A 20,750-nucleotide genomic window follows, 5' to 3' on the forward strand; every position below is an offset into this window, starting at 1 on the left:
GGCCATGGTTGTACTTCTGGCAACAATGGTCGTTCCTAGTGGATACCCATCATGATACTAGTCGGTATATATTTTGGTGGTACCAACCGCTGAAGGGAGCTTTTTTTCTTTTTGTTTATTTTATATGTGCTTCTCTATTGTTCGTGACTGATTCTTATTGTGTGTTGTGCGATTTTGGTGAATTATGATAATTTTTTAGCTTTTCAGTGAAAAAATCTTATTAGGTTGTTTAGTATTATTGTCGGTGTGTCGGTGTGATGACCTTTATCTCTGGTCATCATTACTATGATCATATTTAACTTCTATTATTTTAAAACTATAAACCACAGTTTTAGGCTACAATTTTTTTCTTCCTTAATAGTAAAATAGATACTAAAATATTTTAGCGGAATAAAACTTTGATCATTTAAAATTCTTTTACAAAAACATTTTTAACTTCTAAATTATTTTCGTTAAATGTGGCCATATATTCAACCTATCATTTGCATATCATTATCGTTCATATGCCATTAACATAATAGTATTTCGGATACATTAACATACTTTGTGACTTGAGGTTGACAAGTATAGCCTCGTTGTCTCATACAGTTTACTTTCATTACATTGCATATTTACATCCATAAATATGATTTTACATTAAACATCTAGCAGCATTTTCAAAATACGTGGTGTATCCATTGCTCATTTGTCCACACTCCACTACTCATAAATTCAATTTCACCAGTCTGTGGTTGGGCCTGTGATGTAGAGGTCGGTTATGGTGCTATCGTTGTATGTGGTACCTCGGGTATTGGTATTCCTCTATGTGGAAATTGGGCTAATAGTGAACTAAAAACGTTTCCCCATGGCACCTCTTGTGCGTTCCTTGATTCTACCGTACATCTCGAAAATTGTCTAGCATCGGATTCTACTAGGCCCACTGCTAGAACCACCTATTCATTCTCTTCTATATCACAAGCTACCATCAGATATTCAATCATGTGTAGCCAATCTTGTAATCGAGTTGGGTGAGGTTGACCATCATACATGGATGGGTTACACCCATGAAGTGTAAAAGCAACTTTGCAGCAACCCTAAATCTTATTAGGTCCCTAATCATGGCTATTTGCACTTTCCTATCTATTAGGGGTCGATCGGCTGCTCTAATGGGTTATAGAGTTGTTAGAGGTACCTCTGGAAGGGCAAGTGTGGATGGTGGAACAGGTGCCACTTCTGGTATCAGGGATAGACTGTGCAACCGTCTTCTCCTTTCTGGTCCCCTGTTAGTTCCTCTAAGCAAACCACGTGGAATTGATGAAAATCGTCTTGTTCGAACCATTATCTATATCCTATGTAAAAATAAAATTCATACACTAAATTTTAAATTCAAAAGAATAAGGACTTGGGCTGTGTAGAATCGGATGCTCAAAAAAATGTGGACCACCCACTTAATATGTTGACCTATTAAGATGAAAGCCCAATCTCTTATAAAGTCCAATTTTTATCCCTCAATTTTCTTCTCATCTCTCTTCTCAAACTCTAAAATCTTCATCTTCTTGCCATATTGGCCTTGCCAGAATAAGTATGTGCAACCTAAGGTTGTTGCCAGCATGCCGCTGTAAGTAGATCAATGAAACTCACTTGTTAGCTGGCACGTTTTTTAAATCAAGAACTTCCTCTTTGACTTGTATCAAATCAAAAAATTCCTGAACATCAAAACCTCCAAGAAATTCTGAGATAACAACTTTGAAACCCAATTCCAATCTCCAGACATCCTCAACTGCAACTTGTGCCGGTTGGTAGGAAAGGGTTAAAGGGGGTCAAATCGATTATCATCCCGGAGTTCATTGTCTGAGAGTTGTTAAGTTTTGCAGCCTAATTAATTACCTTGACGATTATTGCCTTACGTAGAGGATTCCGCGGATTGAGAAAAACACAGAGAGTTGAGAGTTGTGTGAATTTTCTCTTGTAACTTCTTGATTATAGTTGAAAAAACTGCAATGGTTGAAAGAGGACGTAGTCTTACATTAAGGATAACCTCTATTTCCAACTCCATCAAAATAACTTAATAACAAAAAATTAGGATATGCTAAAGTCAATACTGTCAATTTTTCCTTCTACTTCTTTTGTTAAAAAAAGTTGAGTTGAATTAACACAATTGATGAATAACGTACTCATAACAAAAGGCTAATAATGAAAAAACTATACCAACTCTTATGCAGAGTGCTAGGAAGAGATTGTTGTCAACTGAAGTAAGCGAGCATGGCAGAGATTATAGTAGAGCTTGTTAAAGACAGGCTGCTCTCATTGTTGACCAAAGAAGTGAGCTTGTTGCAAGGTGTTGATGAAGACGTTGGGGAAATTGAGCGTGAGTTGGGGAGAATCTTGTATTTCATAAAGGATGCTGATAAAAAGGCTGAAAGCGAAGGAAACGAAGTCAGTAATGGTGCTAAATCATGGGTGCAAGAACTACGGGAAGTCTCATTCGCAGTAGAAGATGCTCTCACGGAATACACACATCATATGGCAAAAAAGCCATGCCATGAACATCAACGGGGATTTGTTGAATGGCTGCGAGAAATTGCTTGGTTTTCACCTTTCCGCTGCCTGGGGATAAATCAACAACGTGACTTGGTCTGGCAGATAAAAAACTTAAAGAAGAGGCTTATCAAAATCCATGACCGAGGTCAAACGTCTGGCTTTGTAAATTCCACTCAACAACTAGGGTCCTCAAGTACTGTTGTTCAAAATGTTGTTACTTCGTACGACCCTCAAAGGGCCTCTCGGTACCTTCACGAAGATGATGTCGTGGGTATTGAATCTGCTCGAGATGAATTGGTTCGTGTTTTGCTAGATGAGTCATCCCAAAGCAAAGTCATCCCAGTGGTTGGCATGGCAGGATCGGGGAAGACAACTCTTGCCCAACAAGTTTATAATCATGTGCAAGCAAAGTTTCAATGTCATGCATGGGTTCAAGTGCCTCAACCGTATAAGAAAGAGGTGATACTGAGGGCCTTGGTAATGGAGCTTTTTGAGTCGGCTAAAGCCCTTGTTCCTAGTGAAATTCATACAATGGATGAGGGAAAACTCACAAATAAGTTGAGAGAATACCTGAAAGACAAGAAGTATCTTTTGATCTTCGATGATGTTTGGAAAGAAGATTTTTGGGGCGACCTCGAACATGCCTTGTTCAATGATGGAGTTGGTGGAAAAGTAATGTTGACAACGCGAAACAAGCAGGTGGCAGAGTTTTGCAGAAGCTTGCCCATTGTCCACGTCCACGAAATGCAATGTTTGCCCACAGAAAAGTCTTGGGAACTCTTTTGTAAGAGGACTTTCAAACCGGATTGTCAATGCCCTGCGGAATTAGAGGATATTTCTCGCAAGATTGTTGAAAGATGTGAAGGTCTACCTCTCGCAATTGTAGTAATAGCGGGTCTTCTATCAACGAAAAGTAAGACCATCAATGAGTGGACAAGATTCAATGCCATCCTCATTTCAGAATTGGAGGTTAATGTTCATTTACCAAGTACAGTAAAAATATTGTCTCTCAGTTATAATGATTTGCCTTACTACCTTAAATGTTGCCTTCTGTACTTTGGGATGTTTCCACAGCACCATTCTATACGGAATGGAAGGTTAATTCGAGAATGGATAGCTGAGGGTTTTGTTAAAGCAATTGAAGGTAAGACATTAGAAGACGTTGCACATGGATATATGAATGAGCTAATAAATAGAAGTTTGGTTGAAGCACCAGAGCTTGACGTGACTGGAAAAGCTAAAGTGTGTCGTGTCCATGATCTTTTGCACGAGATCATTCTCAAGAAGACAAAGGAAGTTGGTTTTTGTCGAGTTCTTCCAAGAAGTAATGAGCCAGCATTTAGAGGAATCAATCGACGCCTATCAATCATGATCAACAGCTCAAATGATGATTTGCAGGGAAATATATTTCCTTATGTCCATTCTGTTATTGTTTTTCGCAGAGATGAGACGCTCAACAATGTTGTGCCCGTATTTGGGACAAGTTTCAAGTTCTTGAAGGTACTTGATTTCGAAGACGCGCCATGTCTCGATCGCCTCCCTGATGATATTGGAAATTTATTTGACTTGAGATATCTGAGTGTGCGGGGAACAAAAGTCAGGATGCTTCCAAGGTCCATAGAGAAGTTGGAAAACTTGGAGACATTGGATCTAAGGAATTCATTGGTGTACGAGCTACCAGCTTCTGAAACAATGAAAAGGCTTGGTAAGTTGAGAAATATTTATGCTTTGAATATTGATCACAAGGTCCAAAGAAATGGCTTTAGTTATGGCTCCCGAGGAATAAAAGTGGTGGGAGGAATTGGGTTCTTGAAAGCCTTGCAGAAGTTATTTTATATTGAGGTTGACCAGGAAGGAGACAAGGACTTGTTCAAAGAATTAGGTAACTTGACACAACTGAGGACTTTGGGAATTTCTAATGTGGGAAGTGAAGACTGGAGGAATCTGTGTCGCTGTGTTGAGAATATGAAACTGCTTGAATCTCTGTTTGTAGCCTCATCAAGTGAAAGTGTGGTTTTTGATTTAGAATTGATGTCATCACCCCCAAAGTTTCTCCGGAACATTAACTTAATTGGGCATCTGAAGACGATACCACAGTGGTTCACACAACATCAAAGCACTCTAGTCAAGTTAAGGCTTGGTTATTCAAAGTTGGAAGAGGATCATCTACAAGTCCTTGAGAATATGCACAATCTTTCGCATCTCGAGATCTGTCACGACGCATATGTCGGCGAGCGACTTCACTTCAAGAAAGGAGTGTTTCCGAAGCTAAAGAAGCTCCATCTCCAGGACTTGAGTAGACTGTGCTCGTTGATAATAGAGGAATCCGCATTGGTCATGATTGAACAACTTTTTCTTGGGCCTTTTCCCCAAATGAAAGAGGTGCCATCCGGATTAGAACATCTGAAGAAGCTTAAAACCCTTGTTTTTCACTTAATGCCACCGCTATTCATGATTTCAAGTGATTTTGTATGCGTTAATCATGTGCAGCAAGTCAGATTTGCTTGCAGAAATAATGGACAAATAGAGGTGATCTCTCTGCCAAATCTCCTCAAATACAAACAAGATTGGATTCGAGGTAAGTCACAATTATTCAGTAATGGGCACTTGAAGACTTTGGCTTCCTAATGTTTTGTCCCTTTTTCTGTGATTTTCGTTGCAATTAGTAATTGACATATGATTTTCAGTTGTATTATTGGTTTGCAATGTTGGTTTAATTAATCAGACTGCAGACCTTTCTTTCTCTCTTTTCACTCTGTTGGGGATTTAAATATTTTTATACCATATGTGTAAACAGAGAAGGGGGAAGTCCAACAAGGAGATAGCACTTCCGCCAATACTAAAGACCAACATCAGGATCAGTAAGTTGCTTATATATATATATATATGTATATATATATATGTATGTATGTATGTATGTATTGCACGTATTTTTTTCCTCAAATTCTCAACAACAAAAAAATTAATTAATTTCCCCAAAATACGTCCATACTTATAAGTCTCTAACATTCTTTTTATAATTCACTTTATCTTTGCAGGTAATAATTTATTATCTCTAAAGTACTTGGATCTGATCTTCTATCTCGAACCATTGTTTGCTCCTCGTTTGTAATGAATTACAATATTACTTTGGGTTCATACTCAATCTTATAATATGTATTGTATTGTATTAAAATAATTATTTGCCATTAAATTTTAAAACTTAAATCTTATAGTCCCATTAAATCTTGGTTTTACATATTTGCCATTTTTTACCACAAGCACATACGTATCTATGCTATAGGATTTTTTTTCTTTTTTTTTTTTTTTTTTTTTTTTTTAAAATTTTTTTTTTTTTTTTTTTTTTTTTTTTTTGAAAATTATGCTATAGATTATGGTAGTTTTGTATCGCTAATATCTTGCTCAAAAGGTGTTGCTTAGTTCCTACATATACTATTTTTTTAATTACGAGTAATATATATATATGTGTATATTTATATAGGCATGTCTATGGTAGGGGACTTACTTTCCCCTTACAGAAAGCTCACCCATAGATTAAAAAATGAACGGCTCAAATTGTTTGGTCGTATAGAAACTATCATTCAGACACACACCTGATTTAGCATTAAAAAAAAAAAAGAAAGAAAAAATCCTCATAAAATTCTCTTCCTTCTCCGTCGCCAGTCGCCACCTCCGACAGAGTTCACGGCGTCCATTTTTGACACCACCCACATCATCAGAGAGATCTTGACGAGCTGAGTTTGTTGAAGTTCCGTTTGACCTCCACCTTGGCCGGAAACCACCGTAATCGCCGGTGAAAGTCTCAAAAATAGCCGAATTTCAAATCATCGTAACTTCATCGTCTGACCTCCGATCGAGGTGATTCTGGTCCCTATGAACTCAGAATAACTAGAGGAAAAAAAGCATCCAAGATCATCCATCGATTCTCGCTGGAACACTGTCACCGGAGCTACGTAATTTGGCCACCATGGATGAGGATGAGCCGGCTGTTTTCTGACGACCATATGATGTGTCGTTGCTTGTAAAATGCTCAGAGGATCACGGGAAACAAAAGTCCTCTATCAATTTTGAGGATCCACCGCTGGCAAGCTAAAATCTAAGTCGCCGGTTTTTTCTGAAACTTGAAGTCCGATCTGCTACTTTAGAGGCCGAATTGGTCGAAATTGAGCCCACCATTGGACTCAGAATGGTCGACTTAGGAAACAAAAGTCCTCTATCAATTTTATGGATCCACCGTTGGCAAGTTAAATTCCAAGTCGCCGGTTTTTTCAGAAACTTTAATTCCGATCTGCTACTTTAGAGACCGAATTGGTCGAAATTGAGCCCACTGTTAGACTCAGAATGGTCGACTTAGGAAACAAAACCCCTCTATCAATTTTGAGGATCCACCGCTGTCAAGCTAAAATCCAAGTCGCCAGTTTTTTCAGAAACTTTAATTCCGATCTGCTACTTTAGAGACCGAATTGGTCGAAATTGAGCCTACCATTGGACTCAGAATGGTCGATTTAGGAAACAAAAGCCCTCTATGAATTTTGAGGATCCACCGCTGGCAAGCTAGAATCCAAGTCGCTGGTTTTTTCAGAAACTTTATGTCCGATCTGCTACTTTAGATGCCGAATTGGTCGAAATTGAGCCCACCATTGGACACAGAATGGTCAACTTAGGAAACAAAAGCCCTCTATCAATTTTGAGGATCCACCGCCGGCAAGCTAGAATCCAAGTTGTCAGTTTTTTTATAAACTTTATGTCCGGTCGGCTACTGTAGACGCCGAATTGGTCGAAATTGAGCCCACCATTGTACTCAAATGGTCGACTTAGGGGGTAGGTCCAAGATCTGCCGTCCAAATCACCTCCACTCGCCGTCCTTCTTGTACTGTTTAGACATGATAACCAGTTAGCTAGCTAGCTAGCTAATAAACTTTTATGAGAAAAAATTAATTTTTTTCTAGTTCCTTTTACAAATATCTGCATAACATACCCCTGTGTGTGTGTCTATAGTAATTTATGCTTAGTTATACCTAAATTAAAATGCACTTGCGAAAGCTTATAATTAGTTCATTGCATATTATAGATCTGCTTAATTTGAAACATGCTAGCCAGCTGCATACTTTCTTTTCTTTGCTTTTCTTTTGAATGTCTCTTTTCAAGTTCCGTATCATGGGGACTGAATCTAGAATCTCTGGTTAGTGCGAAGAATTCTAGTGAGAAAAAAAACTTGAAGCCATGACTCCGAGAAGAACAAGAAGCAACGCTGCGAATCAAGGCCACCAAATTCATGAAAACACTGTGAACTAAGGGAATCAAGCCAATGGAGGAAGGGGGAAAATCAACCCAATCTGGAGAATCAACCAGTGACAGGGAACGGAAAAGTTCCAGCGCCAAACGTGCCTCAACCAGATCTGGTGTAGATGCAAGCGCAGATGAATTCTCTAATTGATACCGCCCGACACTTGGTGGCCACTATAGAGCGCATTGATGGGAGAAATTCAATGGCTCCTCTTGAAGACGCTCCACCAAGACCACCAAACGCAGCCGCTACTAGAAACTAGAATAATGGTGACCAGCGTGGTGCCTTAGAAGGGATTGGAGGGAGTCAAAATACAAGGAAAAATAATCCGAGGCCTCAACTGTCAAAATCGGTAGAAAGTAGGCAAAGGGCCGCCAAGAGACGAGCCCAGGAAAGGGATGTTGCTGCGATTGGACAAGGACTGCCCCTAAGGGCGCCACCCCGAAGAAACTAGGGCAACGATGCCCAAGAAGACTCAGGGTCAGTGCAAAAGGGTGGAGAGCTAAGAAACAGACTGAACGCTAGAAGAGACAAAGCTTTAAAAGGTGTCAACTCCGCAATCTCAACGGCTAAGGCTAAGGCAATTATGGAGCGCATGGCAAGCTTTAGAGGATAAATTTTTAGGTGATGCTGCCGGTTTAAAAAAAGATGTAAAAAGCCAGGTGAGTCAGCAATATAAGAAATGGGGTTTAAAGAAAGACGAAAAAAAACCAGGTGAGTCACCTACAAGTGATGTCACCGATTTACACTTGTGCATTATTTTCTACACGTTTAGTTATTTGTTGCTGAATCCAGAAATAACTATTAATCATTAGTGTTACTGAATGTGTTATAACACTCTTTGTAATACCTACCGTAAGAGCAGATCCAAAAAGTCATAGATTAAGTTCCAAAAAAAAAAAAAAAGAAAAAGTTTAGCTTGATCAATGACCAATATTTTAGTAATAGATTAAGATACGTTTCTTTTTCAAGCTAGTTTACCAAAGTTAATAAGATATGTTGCTTTTTCAAGGATAGACCAATAGTTGCTTAATAAGCAATTTTTTTCCCTCTATATGTTAAGAAACTGTAGTGGATTAAATGATAACAAAAGTTCATGTCAAATTGCAATATCATATTAATTGCTGACCAATCAGGACAGAAAGATATTGATAATTATATCGATATACAATATTATGCAAATTGGCTCTAACCCTCAAGTTCTTAGAAGTTCCATTGTTCTGCTACGATTAGCAAGACGACGATATAAACATAGTCTTGAGTCATAAAGACGTCGATCGAATCGATAGATTTAGAGCGTCTTCACAAAGAGGATAAAATTTAACTCAATGACGAATTTTATGGTAAGAGAATAAAAATGTTACTAGTTAATCTACACAAAGACCTTGCCACTTTGAGGTCAATACAAGTGGTTGGGTGTGCCAGTAGGTAATTTTAAAATTTAAATCTGATTGTGTTTATTTCTTCTTAATATAGTGGGAGCCATAAACTCCACAACATGTTAAAAAAAAAAAAAAAAAAAAAAAAAAATCTACACAAAAACCGTCAGTCATGATGTTAGCTCTTGTAATATCACATTTCTTAACACGTATATGTGGGGAATTGGCAAGGGCAAAGCACCACCTGAAGCCTTGGGAGGTTGGCCATTATTTAGTCACCTTTCTTTGTTAAAAGGACCTAAGCCTTCCCATATAAACTTGGGTGCCATGGCCGCCGTATGTTGACCGATCTTCACCGTCCGAATCGGGTCATCTAGTTTATGTTCCTTCTCCTAGTTAACTGTTGCTTAAATATGTGATATTTGAAAAACTAGTAATATACCTAGTATAAATCAGTCTCGAGACAATATTTAGACCATTTAGATATTCAGATTGGGGTCTCGTAAAGAATAATAAAAATGATACATATATTTTTTCTATCCTTAATTTCTCTGAATCCGGATTCAGCCAAAAAAAAAAAAAAAAAAAAGAGAAAAAAAAGAGAGAGAGAAATCTCTGAATCCGGACAATTACTTTAGAGATGTTTCAAAACTGGAAATTGACATGTCGTCTGATAAATCTATTAATATATCCGTCAATTTAAGGATAAGATCCTCCTAATTTTTATGGTACACAAAAAATAGCTAATTAAGCTTTCATCATAATACTAATTTCCTTTTCAAAGTTAAGTGCTTACTACAAGATAATGTTTGCTAGCATAAAAAGTAGTTTGAGCATTTTGCAAAAGACAGCATAATTGGGCCCGGCGTTACAATTTTTTTTAAACAAAAAGACGAAAAAACGGAACACCAATATAAATCAGACAAACCCTTTTTCGGTAAGTTTGCCCAAAGATAACATTTCAACACCATTCAAAAGTCCATTATCATGGAGTTTCTTCTCCGTCATATATACACTGCCGTAGCTGGATTTTTGGCCATGCTACTATTTCTCTACTCAGTCCAAAAAAGATCATCTAGACTCAGAAGAAACGACAGCAGAAAATCACCACCTGAAGCCGCTGGCAGATGGCCTATAATCGGACATCTCCATCTACTAGGAGGATCTCAACTTCCCCATATAACTTTGGCAAACTTGGCTGATAAATGCGGACCGATCTTCACCGTTCGAATCGGGTCTCATCCAGGTTTGGTAGTGAGTAGCTCCGAGATGGCAAAAGAGTGCTTCACTATCAACGACTTGGCTTTAGCCTCACGTCCAAACTTGCTTGCCGCGAAGCACATGGGCTACAACTACGCCATGTTTGGATTAGCACCTCATGGACCCTTTTGGCGCGAGATTCGTAAGATAGCCACCGTACAGTTGCTCTCGAACCGCCGTCTTGAGCTGCTCAAACATATTAGAATCTCTGAAGTGGCATCTTTCGTTAAGGAGTTATACGAACATTGGACAACCAAATGGAATGATAATGATCATCATTCAGGCCAAGCTTCGGTGGAGATGAAGCAAAGGTTTTTGGACTTGTCGCTCAACGTGATTCTCAGAATGGTGGCTGGGAAGCGTTACTCTGTTGATGCAAATGATGGTGGTGACGTAAAAGAAGCACGCTTAGTTCAGAAAGAAATAAAGGAATTCTTTAAACTTCTTGGGCTGTTTGTACCGGGGGATGCGATTCCTTATCTCGGGTGGCTGGATTTAGGCGGCTGTGAGAAGGCCATGAAGAAAACTGCCAAGGCTTTGGATGGTATTGTTGGTGAATGGCTTGAAGAGCATAAGCAGAATAGAGCAGAAATGAATAATGACGAGAAAAAGGAACAAGACGACTTCATGGACGTGATGCTATCTGTACTTCACGGTTCAGACTTTGGTGGTTTCGATGCTGATACAATAATCAAGGCCACAATTCTGGTACGCAAGTTTATTATCCTTTAATTATTATTAATCAATGAGAAGCAGCCATTTTCCTAAATATATATATATATATATATATAAACTATTTTCGCAGCAATCTCGTGAGTTTGATGATAAGGCTATGATTGCCGATCCATACTGATTAACCACATATTTTCAGTCATTGTGGGTCCTTGGTTCCGTCTCTACATGAACTGCTCTTCCATTCCACAAAAAAAAAAATGAAAAAAATAAAAGGAAAATGAAAATAAAAAAAGGAAAGAGTAAATTAGTGTTATATTCTATAGATAAAGACCCGTTAATTTAATAATTGAGTTTAGTTCCTGACCACTTACGCATCAATAATTACAGCTTGAATTCCATGACCATTATTAAATTTAGAAATAAAGTTAAGGAGTTAAAAATATATTCTAGCAGAAAAATTATTAAACAGAGCAAACTTTGAAGGGGAAAAAATTTGAATAGGGCGAATTATTGAAGGCTACATATGAAAGAAATGTATCCCGTAGTCTAACGTCATAAAAAACAGAAAAAAAAAGAATGAAACGATTTGCTTAAAAAATTGATTAGCAAACAAACATGGAACAAAACGAAAAATAAAAGTAAAAAAAAAAAAAGAAAGAAAAAATGATCTTCACATAACAAATAGTAAGGAAAATTTAACGACCTTCATGCAATTTTTTTAGAATAGTCATTGAAAATGTGAAAATTATACATTGTATAATTTAGTACGAGATTCAAAATTAATACAATACATAGTGTGATATTTAATACTAAAAATACTTATTTACTAGACCGTATTATGCAATTTAACTTAAAATAATATATTAAAAACATATAAAATAGTTCACAAATATCAAGGCTCAGGGTTGGGTTTTGGGACCGACGTTGGGGTCGAGTTTCGGGACTAGAGTGATGTTGGATTTATATTTTTTAAAATTATATTTTGACCTCTAAACTTTCTAAAAATTATATTTTGACCCCTAAACTTTTAAAAAATTATGTTTTGACCCCTTAATTTTTAAAATTATATTTTTGCCCCTTAATTTTTTAAAATTACAATTTGAAGCCATTTTTCAATTTTTTCCCTAAAAAGAACCCAAAGTAGCAACTCTACTTTCTCACTTGCTTCCTCCAAATGTTCGGTTCCAATCGAGATTAGAGTCGAATTGGACTATGTTAAGCCTAAATTATCTTATTACAAATTAATACGTAAATAGATTACAATAGTAAAAATAGTAGAATGTTTAATAATATCACTAACTAAACACTGTATTGTGTAAAAATTATACAATACAATATAATATTATACTATACGATACGATATAATACAATACAATACGGTCCACTTAATATGCCCTAAGCTAGCTCCTACAACATTCACGTGACATTACTTTTATGAAAAAAGAAGATTTCCGCACGCGTGTCAACAAGATTTGTGCTGCTAGCTTTCATTAAAAAATACAAAAAAGGAAAATCCAATTATAATCTGCTCATCAACGGAAAAACTGAATTTCATCAACTTGCAGAATATGATTGCGGGAGGCAGTGACACCATCCCAGCAACCCTAACATGGGCAGTGTCGTTGTTGCTGAACAATCACCACGTGTTGAAAAAGGCCCAAGAGGAACTCGAAAACAATGTAGGCAAAAACAGAGTTGTGAGTGAGTCCGACATCGGCAAGTTGACATACATATTTGCCATAGTCAAAGAGACACTACGGTTATATCCCGTAGCGCCACTCTCAGTGCCACATGTCTTCCTCAAGGACTGCACCATAGGTGGCTACCATGTCGCCAAGGGAACTCGGCTCATCACCAACATTTGGAAGATCCAAACCAACCCGATCTTGTGGCCCGACCCGTTCGAGTTCAAGCCCGAGAGGTTTCTCACCACCAACAAAGATGTAGATATTAGGGGTCAGCATTTTGAGCTAATCCCATTTGGAAGCGGTAGAAGAGCGTGTCCTGGTACTTCTTTTGCCCTTCAAATGGTGCAGTTCACGTTAGCCAGCTTTCTACAAGCGTTCGACATTTCCACGCCCTTAAATGCTCCTGTTGATATGACGGAAAGCTTTGGATTAACAAATACAAAAGCCACTCCACTTGAAGTTCTTATCACGCCTCGCTTGCCTGCTGAGCTTTATGCGTGAACCAGGTGATAGGAGACGTTTGTGTATGTGTTTAAAGTTTCGGTTATGATGGGTAGTAATTAATAGAAGGATTTAATATTAATTAGTTATAAATGTTGCACTTTGTTTACATAACATGATAATATGTTTCTAAATGGAAGTGGGGAACTTTATTACTGTTGCTTACATATATATATATATATGTTTCTAAAGAACACAAGTCTATCACAGCCGCATCTCTTTGTTAAAAGCCGAAATGTAAAAGAGATTTTTTTTTTTTTTTTTGACGTTTTGTTCAAATGTATAAATATTTGGCTTAATTTTAAATTTGATCACCTCCAATGATTTATCTTACTTTTCTCTTCATGTATATAAATTCAAAATGAGAAAACTCATTTTAAATTTATCATAAATTGCAACTTTAATCCCGCGTTATTAAATTAGGTGGCAGCTAAAAACGTGCATGTTAAATTAAAATCAACAATATTGATATGAAAAGGTAATACACATTCGGCAACTTAATATCTAGCTCATCACAAATGTTGCAACTGGTTTTGCATTGTAGGGTACATCACTAATGTGAATTATTTAGCCAAACTTATAATTATAAGTTTTTAGCAGCTGAAACTATTTATACAAAAATGACTATGGGCAGCGAGAAGATCAAAAGCACATAGCATTTTCTAAGCCATGGGCTAGAAGTTGTTCGTGCAAATGATTTAACAATCTCATTTGAGCGCACAGCTTGTAGTAATTTAAAAGATATTTAACCTGAGTCTATACTTTGTTATCATTGTTGACGGTGAAATTTCATCAACAGAAACACGCCCGGTTACCCACTGGTTTCTCATTCGGTTACTGGCTAGAGATTAACCGTATACTTGAAATTAAATTATGAAGTGTTTGCTGTAGCTTCTGGTATCATGAGAAATACGAAGATAATGCTTAAAAATAGAAGCTTGGAAGAGAGAAATTTGTGGGTGATGTCACCGGTTTAAAAAAGATGTAAAAAGTCAAGTGAGTCACTAACAAAAGAAATCGGGTGTAAAGAAAGATATAGAAAACTAGGTGAGTCACCTACAGGTAATGTCGCCGATGTACACTAGTGCATTATTTTCTGCACGTTAAATTATTTGTTGCTAAATTTAAAAATAACTATTAATCATCAGTGAGTGTTACTGAAAGTGTCTGTAACACCTAACTTAAAAAACAAATCCAAAAAGTTGTAGATTAAGTTCCAAAAAAAAAAAGAAAGATAAAGTTTAGCTCGATCATTGACCAATATTTTGGTAATAGATTAAGACACGTTTCTTTTTCAAGCTAGTTTACCAAACTTAATTAATAAGCAATTTTCAAAAGTTCATGTCAAATTGTTGCTTAGTAAGCAACTGTAACAAAAGTTCAGAAAGATATGCTTTTTCAAGGATAGACCAATAGTTGCTTAATAAGCAATTTTTTCCTCTATATGTTCAGAAACTGTAGTGGATTAAATGATAACAAAAGTTCATGTCAAATTGCAATATCATATTAATTGCTGACCAATCAGGACAGAAAGATATTGATAATTATATCGATATACAATATTATGCAAATTGGCTCTAACCCTCAAGTTCTTAGAAGTTCCATTGTTCTGCTACGATTAGCAAGACGACGATATAAACATAGTCTTGAGTCATAAAGACGTCGATCGAATCGATAGATTTAGAGCGTCTTCACAAAGAGGATAAAATTTAACTCAATGACGAATTTTATGGTAACATATTAAAAATGTTACTCTTTCAAGCTAGTTAATCTACACAAAGACCTTGCCACTTTGAGGTCAGAACAAGTGGTTGAGTGTGCGAGTAGGTGATTTAAGATTCAAATCGTGATTGTTTTATTTCTTTTTAATATATTGGGAGCCATACACCCCACAACATGTTAAAAAAAAAAAAAAAAATCTACACAAAAACCTTCAGTCCTGATGTCAGCTTGACCACTCCATAACTATTCATTTCAAGTGTAATACCAAGTTTATGATTAGCTCTTGAAATGTGTAAACTGGTCTAAAAATGGAAAATAAAAGAAAAAATGTAATAAAAAAAATGTAAAACATGAGATACCTCCTTTTTTTAAACAAAATAAGTCCTCGTTGTAATATTCAAACTAAAGATGCATTAATTTACTCTCATTTGTTTATGCTATTTTCTATAGAGAGCTTCTCTTCATTAAAATTGTTAAAGCAGTCTTTTGAGTCTTAAAATTGTTCCTATAGTTTTTAGCTTCAACTAATGTCATCATTTAATTCGTTTTCAAAACGATTGTTTTCCAGAGTATCGATTTGATATAGTAAAAGAACTGCAGGATACCAAATTGATTATTTCTTTTATTTTTTTTCTTTTCATATGAAGGAAATCTTAGAAAGAGATTTGAAAGAAAAGCGAGAATAGCACGGGTTGCACGATTTCTCTCCTTACACTTCCTCTTTTCTCTCCGTCTCTTTTCTCTTCCATCGCGGTCGTACGGATCCTATATCAGCATTTTCCTCATGCAGTTTATTGAAAAAAGAAAAAGATGAATAAAAATAGAAATAAAGTAACACAAAATATAAGTAACCAGAATATCTGTAACATGATTTCCAACTTACTTTTTTTTTTTTTTTTTTGCTTGAACTTTTCCATCTTACATTTTTTTTTTTTTTTTTTTTGAGAACGGAAAACAATTATTTGAATTTCCTTTGTTGATTAATCCTGATCAACCCGAACATCTTTTATGGCTCCTTGTATTACACCATATAGAAGAACTAGAACGCATCAAACCGAAACCACCAAACTCGAAAAAGTTTACAATAAAGGGTAATATGGATACAAGGTTTTTGTGATGGTTGCATCGTCTTAAAGGATTCTTAGACTATGTTGTTCTAAATCTTCAGTTTTTGGAGTCTGATGTATTGGTAATCATTCAAACTGTGAAGAATTTTCTTCTTATTATAGTAAGTTTGGAGTATTATTGTTAGATATATCTTGCTTATTATTTATTTTTCAGGAGTTAAGTTTTTCCATGTGAATAAGGAAGCTAATAAAGCTGCCTATTTTTGGGCTACTTATGCGCTTTATATAGATGATGACTGATTTGGTTGAGGATTAAACTCCAACATTCGAAAAATTTATTATTGTAACTTATTCTTAATCTTATTAACAATAATAACATATTCTATTCTACAAAATACATTTCCTTAAATTTAGACTATTATTTAAAAATTATATCTTTATGCATACGCCACCTTATATGCATAATTTTGAGGTTAATGCAGTCGTAGAATTGCTTCCCACATGCGGTCGTTCAACATCTGGATGGATTCGGTTCCTGGAATTGCTCTGGAATCAGCGGCAGACGTGTCGTTGTGGTTCTCACTCATGTCCTCATATGTCAGAGGGTGATCGTTCATCAGAATATCAGCCAAAGGCCCCACGGTGGACACCAAACTGTAGAGGTCGAATTCTACAATTAAATTTGTTTAGAGGGTCATTGGCTACTCCCCGGAATCGATTGCATTGGTGAGTCGATTCGGGCTGATTTGAGTTAATAAAGCGCTAGAACAAGAACGTAAAATGCAAAAAATAAACGGACACATCAAGTTATAGTGGTTCTCCTGATAATGCAGGGTACGTACACTGTAGGGCTCTGTGGCTTTTACTATCTCATGTCTTCAATCTTTTTCAGTCGTCCCGAGTCGATCTAGTCTTCAGTTGATTTCAATTGATTGGTGTTGACCTATTTCTCCAAATGTTGTCCACGTATACGGTGATGATCGTGGTACTGATTTTGAACCTAATAATTATCATTATCATGATTATCATCATCATCCTCATCGTCGTCGTCATCATCATCATCATCCTCATCGTCATCGTCGTCGTCGTCATCATCATTATTATTATTAAATTTTCATTTCTTAGACAATGTTTTTACCATTTTGTTTATGGAGAATTCTTGCGAGAAAAGAATGATAAAAGCCTAGAGTTGTGTTGTTTGTGATGATAAAAGATATGAGAAAGATTGTGATTTGTGTTTGTCGGTTGAAACAACGGATAAAACGGGCTATGGATAGCTCGGGAAACACGGAAAATTAGGCGGAACTCCGCCAAAATTTTGTTTTAGGGATATGAAATAAAACTGGTTGCAATGATCAATAGGAAGATGAAGATATTTAAAGTAAGTTAACTCGGTAATCGAAATTGCATAGAAATGATGAAAATTCACAGTTTTAGACCAAAACTGAAAACTACGTTATTGACCCGGAAATTGGAATCCGGTGTTGTTTTGGGCTAGAAAACCAAGATCAAAGCTTAGTTTCAAAAAGTGACTAACACCGAGTTGAAGGAAATTTTGTTCTGAACAACTTTTGTGAAATAATGTTTTTCTCAAAAATGAATTTAGATGCTAGTTTCGGGTTTAATTTTTGAAACAAATCCAAGATGGTGATTATAGGTCAAATATGCACGGGTTTGGAGCATAATGTTGAGATAGGACATATTTCAGTCCGGATACCAAACAGAAGAATTGTAGACATTTTCGAGTTAAATTCTATTACAATTATTGGTCTTAGATTGTAAAATTAACGATCAGAAATTTATATAATAGGATTGGTAGATGATCGCAGTTGGAAAGCTTCAGGTGACTCGAAGTCGCAACATTAGCAGAACTTCTGTAAGTATTAGTAGTTTTTCTTGTGTATGACATGAATAAAGTTATTCCTCCGTGTTGCACATAAATGTACATATTGCAAGATCTATGTATGTTAGAATGTGAATGATGCTTTTGAATATTATATGACGTGATGAATGTTCATATAGACTCAAAGTAGGCGTAGAATTTTAATTTGTGACAAAGTCTAAGTCTAGGTCAAAGTCAACAAAAAAATCAAACTTTTACTAAATGTCAATTTCATAGGAAATTGATAGAAAAACATAAAGACGTAAATTAAGATTAAAATTACTATCATCATAAGAAAAGATGACAGTAAGATGATGTACAAAGAAAAGATGATAAAAGATAAAAAAGGAACTAAAACTGTTTGTACCGGCCTCCGTAGGAGAGGTTATTATAAAACCATGAGTGATTTGGTTATTTTGGGTAGTTCTCCCACTCGTCATTGGGTATGCGCACAACGGTATAATGGGACGGGGCCTAAAAGAAGTAAAAGCTAGGAAAGCACAATACGAAAGTCGTTCGGAATGTTAGAAAATAATACGAACGACACAGGAACAAAAGTTGAATGCAGTATGAATTGAAAGAAAAAAATGTACAAAATAATAAACGTTCTTGATAAAAGAACAAAAGTCATAAAGAAGTACGAAATGAAGGAAATGAAAGTACAATACGATAAACGTTCAAAAAGTTTAGAAACACAAGCACGAAAATTGTAAGGAAATATGAAATGAAAGACAAGAAAGCATAATACAATAAACGTTCTAAATGTTTAGAAAATATGATAGGATGTATGAGATGAATGTATATATGGGTATGCATTATTGTTTACACTTTTTATGAACTACTGTTACTTGCTGAGCAAAAGCTCATTAAGTTTGTTCGTGCTGTAGGAAGCTCGGATAAGGCACCGGCTCCTTGAAACTTGTTGCTGGGCATACAGAATGGATGAAGCGGTGGAGTGTGGGCAAATGGGTAATGGAGGCACTACGGATTTTGAAACCACTGCTAAATGCTTAATGCAATTAATATGTATGGACATGAATAGGTTATCTAATGTAAGTAAAGATTACGTGACTATGACGCTATGCTTAACAACCTCAAGTCACAAAGTATATTTATGTGCTCATGATGCTATTATGCAAACTGCATATGAATAACAATGATATGTAAATAATAATTTAAATTTATGTCTGCGCAGAAAAAAAAAAACTTAGTTTAAAATTTAGGATTTTATAGTTTATAAGTAGTTGAAGTTAAGATATGAATTAAGTAAGAATGTAGTAATCATGACCAAAAATAAGGTCGTCACACAAAAGTAGCCCATTTGGAGGGGAAAAGGAATCTTTGGAATTAGCTGATCAAGATAAGAATCAGATGAAATGCTTGCATGGACAAACAAGTAACACCTATTCTCACTCAACTAATGTGCACGTTAGAAGCAAGGCTCATTGCAAGAGTGATCATACAAATATTTTCTCACCAAAACACTCTTTCCATTTCATCTTTCTTCTTATTCAATTATATTTTTCAAATCCTTGAATCATAATATCCTGATTTGCTTAATTACAACATCAATTCAGATTTGATTGCTTCAAACATTTTTTAGCTTCGGAAGAATTTGAAAAGGTTATCGAGCCCCTATTGATGTTACTTTTCTATTCAATTTCCCAAGTTTTTTTTTTATTTTTTTTATTTCAAGGAATTGAGTTCCATATATATAGTCGAGTTCTCTTTTTTTTTTTTTTTTTTTTTTTTTTTTTTTTTTTTTTTCAATTTTTACCTTCGCTAATGTGGTATTTTCTGTTTAGTTATCTCTTCAATCTTCTGCGTCCATGATTTTGACATGAGGCTTTCATCGGATCCAGAATCAAACGAGTAAGCTCTTCAATCATCCAAAATCCCTTCTCTCTTTTTTTCTTTTCTTTTATTTTAATTAGTAGGCTTATTTAGTAATATCTTTTTTTCTTGTTTCTAATGAATGATAAGTGAACCACTTTCCTTCCTTTTTATTTCTGATTTCTTTTCGTAAATAAAATTCCCCAAGTGAGGAGTTAGGTATAGGATAAGGTTGCTAGTGGGTACTAAGCTTTCATCGGTATCAAGTCTTCAGAACTTAGGAAAGGTTTCCTTTTCTTTTATAACAGGCCTATTTATTTAATATCTTCTTTTTTTTTTTTTTTTTTTTTTTTCTAAATCAAAATTGTACTCTTTTTTTCATATAATTTGTAATTTTCTTTTCTTTAATAAAATTTCTAAAGGGGGGAGTTTTGTAGAAGATGAGATCGTTAGGGGGGAGCTTTGATATGAGTATTTTCCTCGTGCAGTTTATTGGAAAAAAAAAAGATGAATAAAAATAGAAATAAAGTAAAACAAAATATATATAACCAGAATATCTGTAACATTGATTTCCAACTTACTTTTTTTTTTTGGCTTGAACTTTTCTATCTTACATTTTTTTTTTTTTTTTTTTGAGAACGGAAAACAAATATTTGAATTTCTTTTGTTGATTAATCCTGCTCAACCCGAACATCTTTTATTGTTCCTTGTATTATACCATACATAAGAACTAGAACGCATCAAACCCAAACCACCAAACTAGAAAAAGTTTACAATTAATAAAGGGTAATACGAATACAGGGTTTTTGTGATGGTTGCATCGTCTTAAAGGATTCTCAGACTATGTTTCTCTACATCTCCAGTTTCTGGAGTCTGATGCATTGGTAATCATCCAAATTGTGAAGAATTTTCTTCCTATTATAATAAGTTTGGAGT

At 35.6% G+C, this 20,750-nt stretch overlaps 3 protein-coding genes across 4 annotated transcripts; all 3 read left to right on the plus strand.

The window, feature by feature from the left end:
* Positions 1-2,124: 2,124 nt before the first annotated feature.
* LOC112090812 (disease resistance protein RPM1-like) lies at positions 2,125-3,507 on the plus strand (the record flags this gene model as incomplete). The annotated part of the gene is made up of 1 exon (XM_024162972.1): positions 2,125-3,507. A coding segment is annotated over exon 1 (1,266 nt), but the record flags the coding sequence as incomplete, so codon positions are not given.
* A 1-nt stretch (position 3,508) lies between these two features.
* Positions 3,509-5,643, plus strand: LOC21406489 (disease resistance protein RPM1). 2 transcript variants are annotated; one of them, XM_024162985.1, is made up of 4 exons: positions 3,509-4,902; positions 5,011-5,098; positions 5,318-5,381; positions 5,559-5,643. In XM_024162985.1, exons 1-4 carry the CDS (start codon positions 3,583-3,585, stop codon positions 5,560-5,562), a joined length of 1,476 nt encoding a protein of 491 aa, XP_024018753.1. In that variant the 5' UTR covers positions 3,509-3,582; the 3' UTR covers positions 5,563-5,643. The 2 variants fall into 2 exon arrangements, with proteins under 2 accessions (XP_024018753.1, XP_010092356.2); XM_010094054.2 differs by having other exon boundaries at positions 3,509-5,098.
* A 4,356-nt stretch (positions 5,644-9,999) lies between these two features.
* Positions 10,000-13,516, plus strand: LOC21406490 (cytochrome P450 CYP82D47). Its single transcript, XM_010094055.2, has 2 exons — positions 10,000-11,154; positions 12,687-13,516. The coding sequence occupies exons 1-2, from the start codon at positions 10,174-10,176 to the stop codon at positions 13,308-13,310; spliced, it is 1,605 nt and encodes a 534-aa protein (XP_010092357.1). The 5' UTR covers positions 10,000-10,173; the 3' UTR covers positions 13,311-13,516.
* Positions 13,517-20,750: the final 7,234 nt, after the last annotated feature.

The sequence above is a fragment of the Morus notabilis genome, unplaced genomic scaffold (assembly GCF_000414095.1).
Source record: "Morus notabilis unplaced genomic scaffold, ASM41409v2 Scaffold337, whole genome shotgun sequence".
NCBI lineage: Eukaryota > Viridiplantae > Streptophyta > Magnoliopsida > Rosales > Moraceae > Morus > Morus notabilis.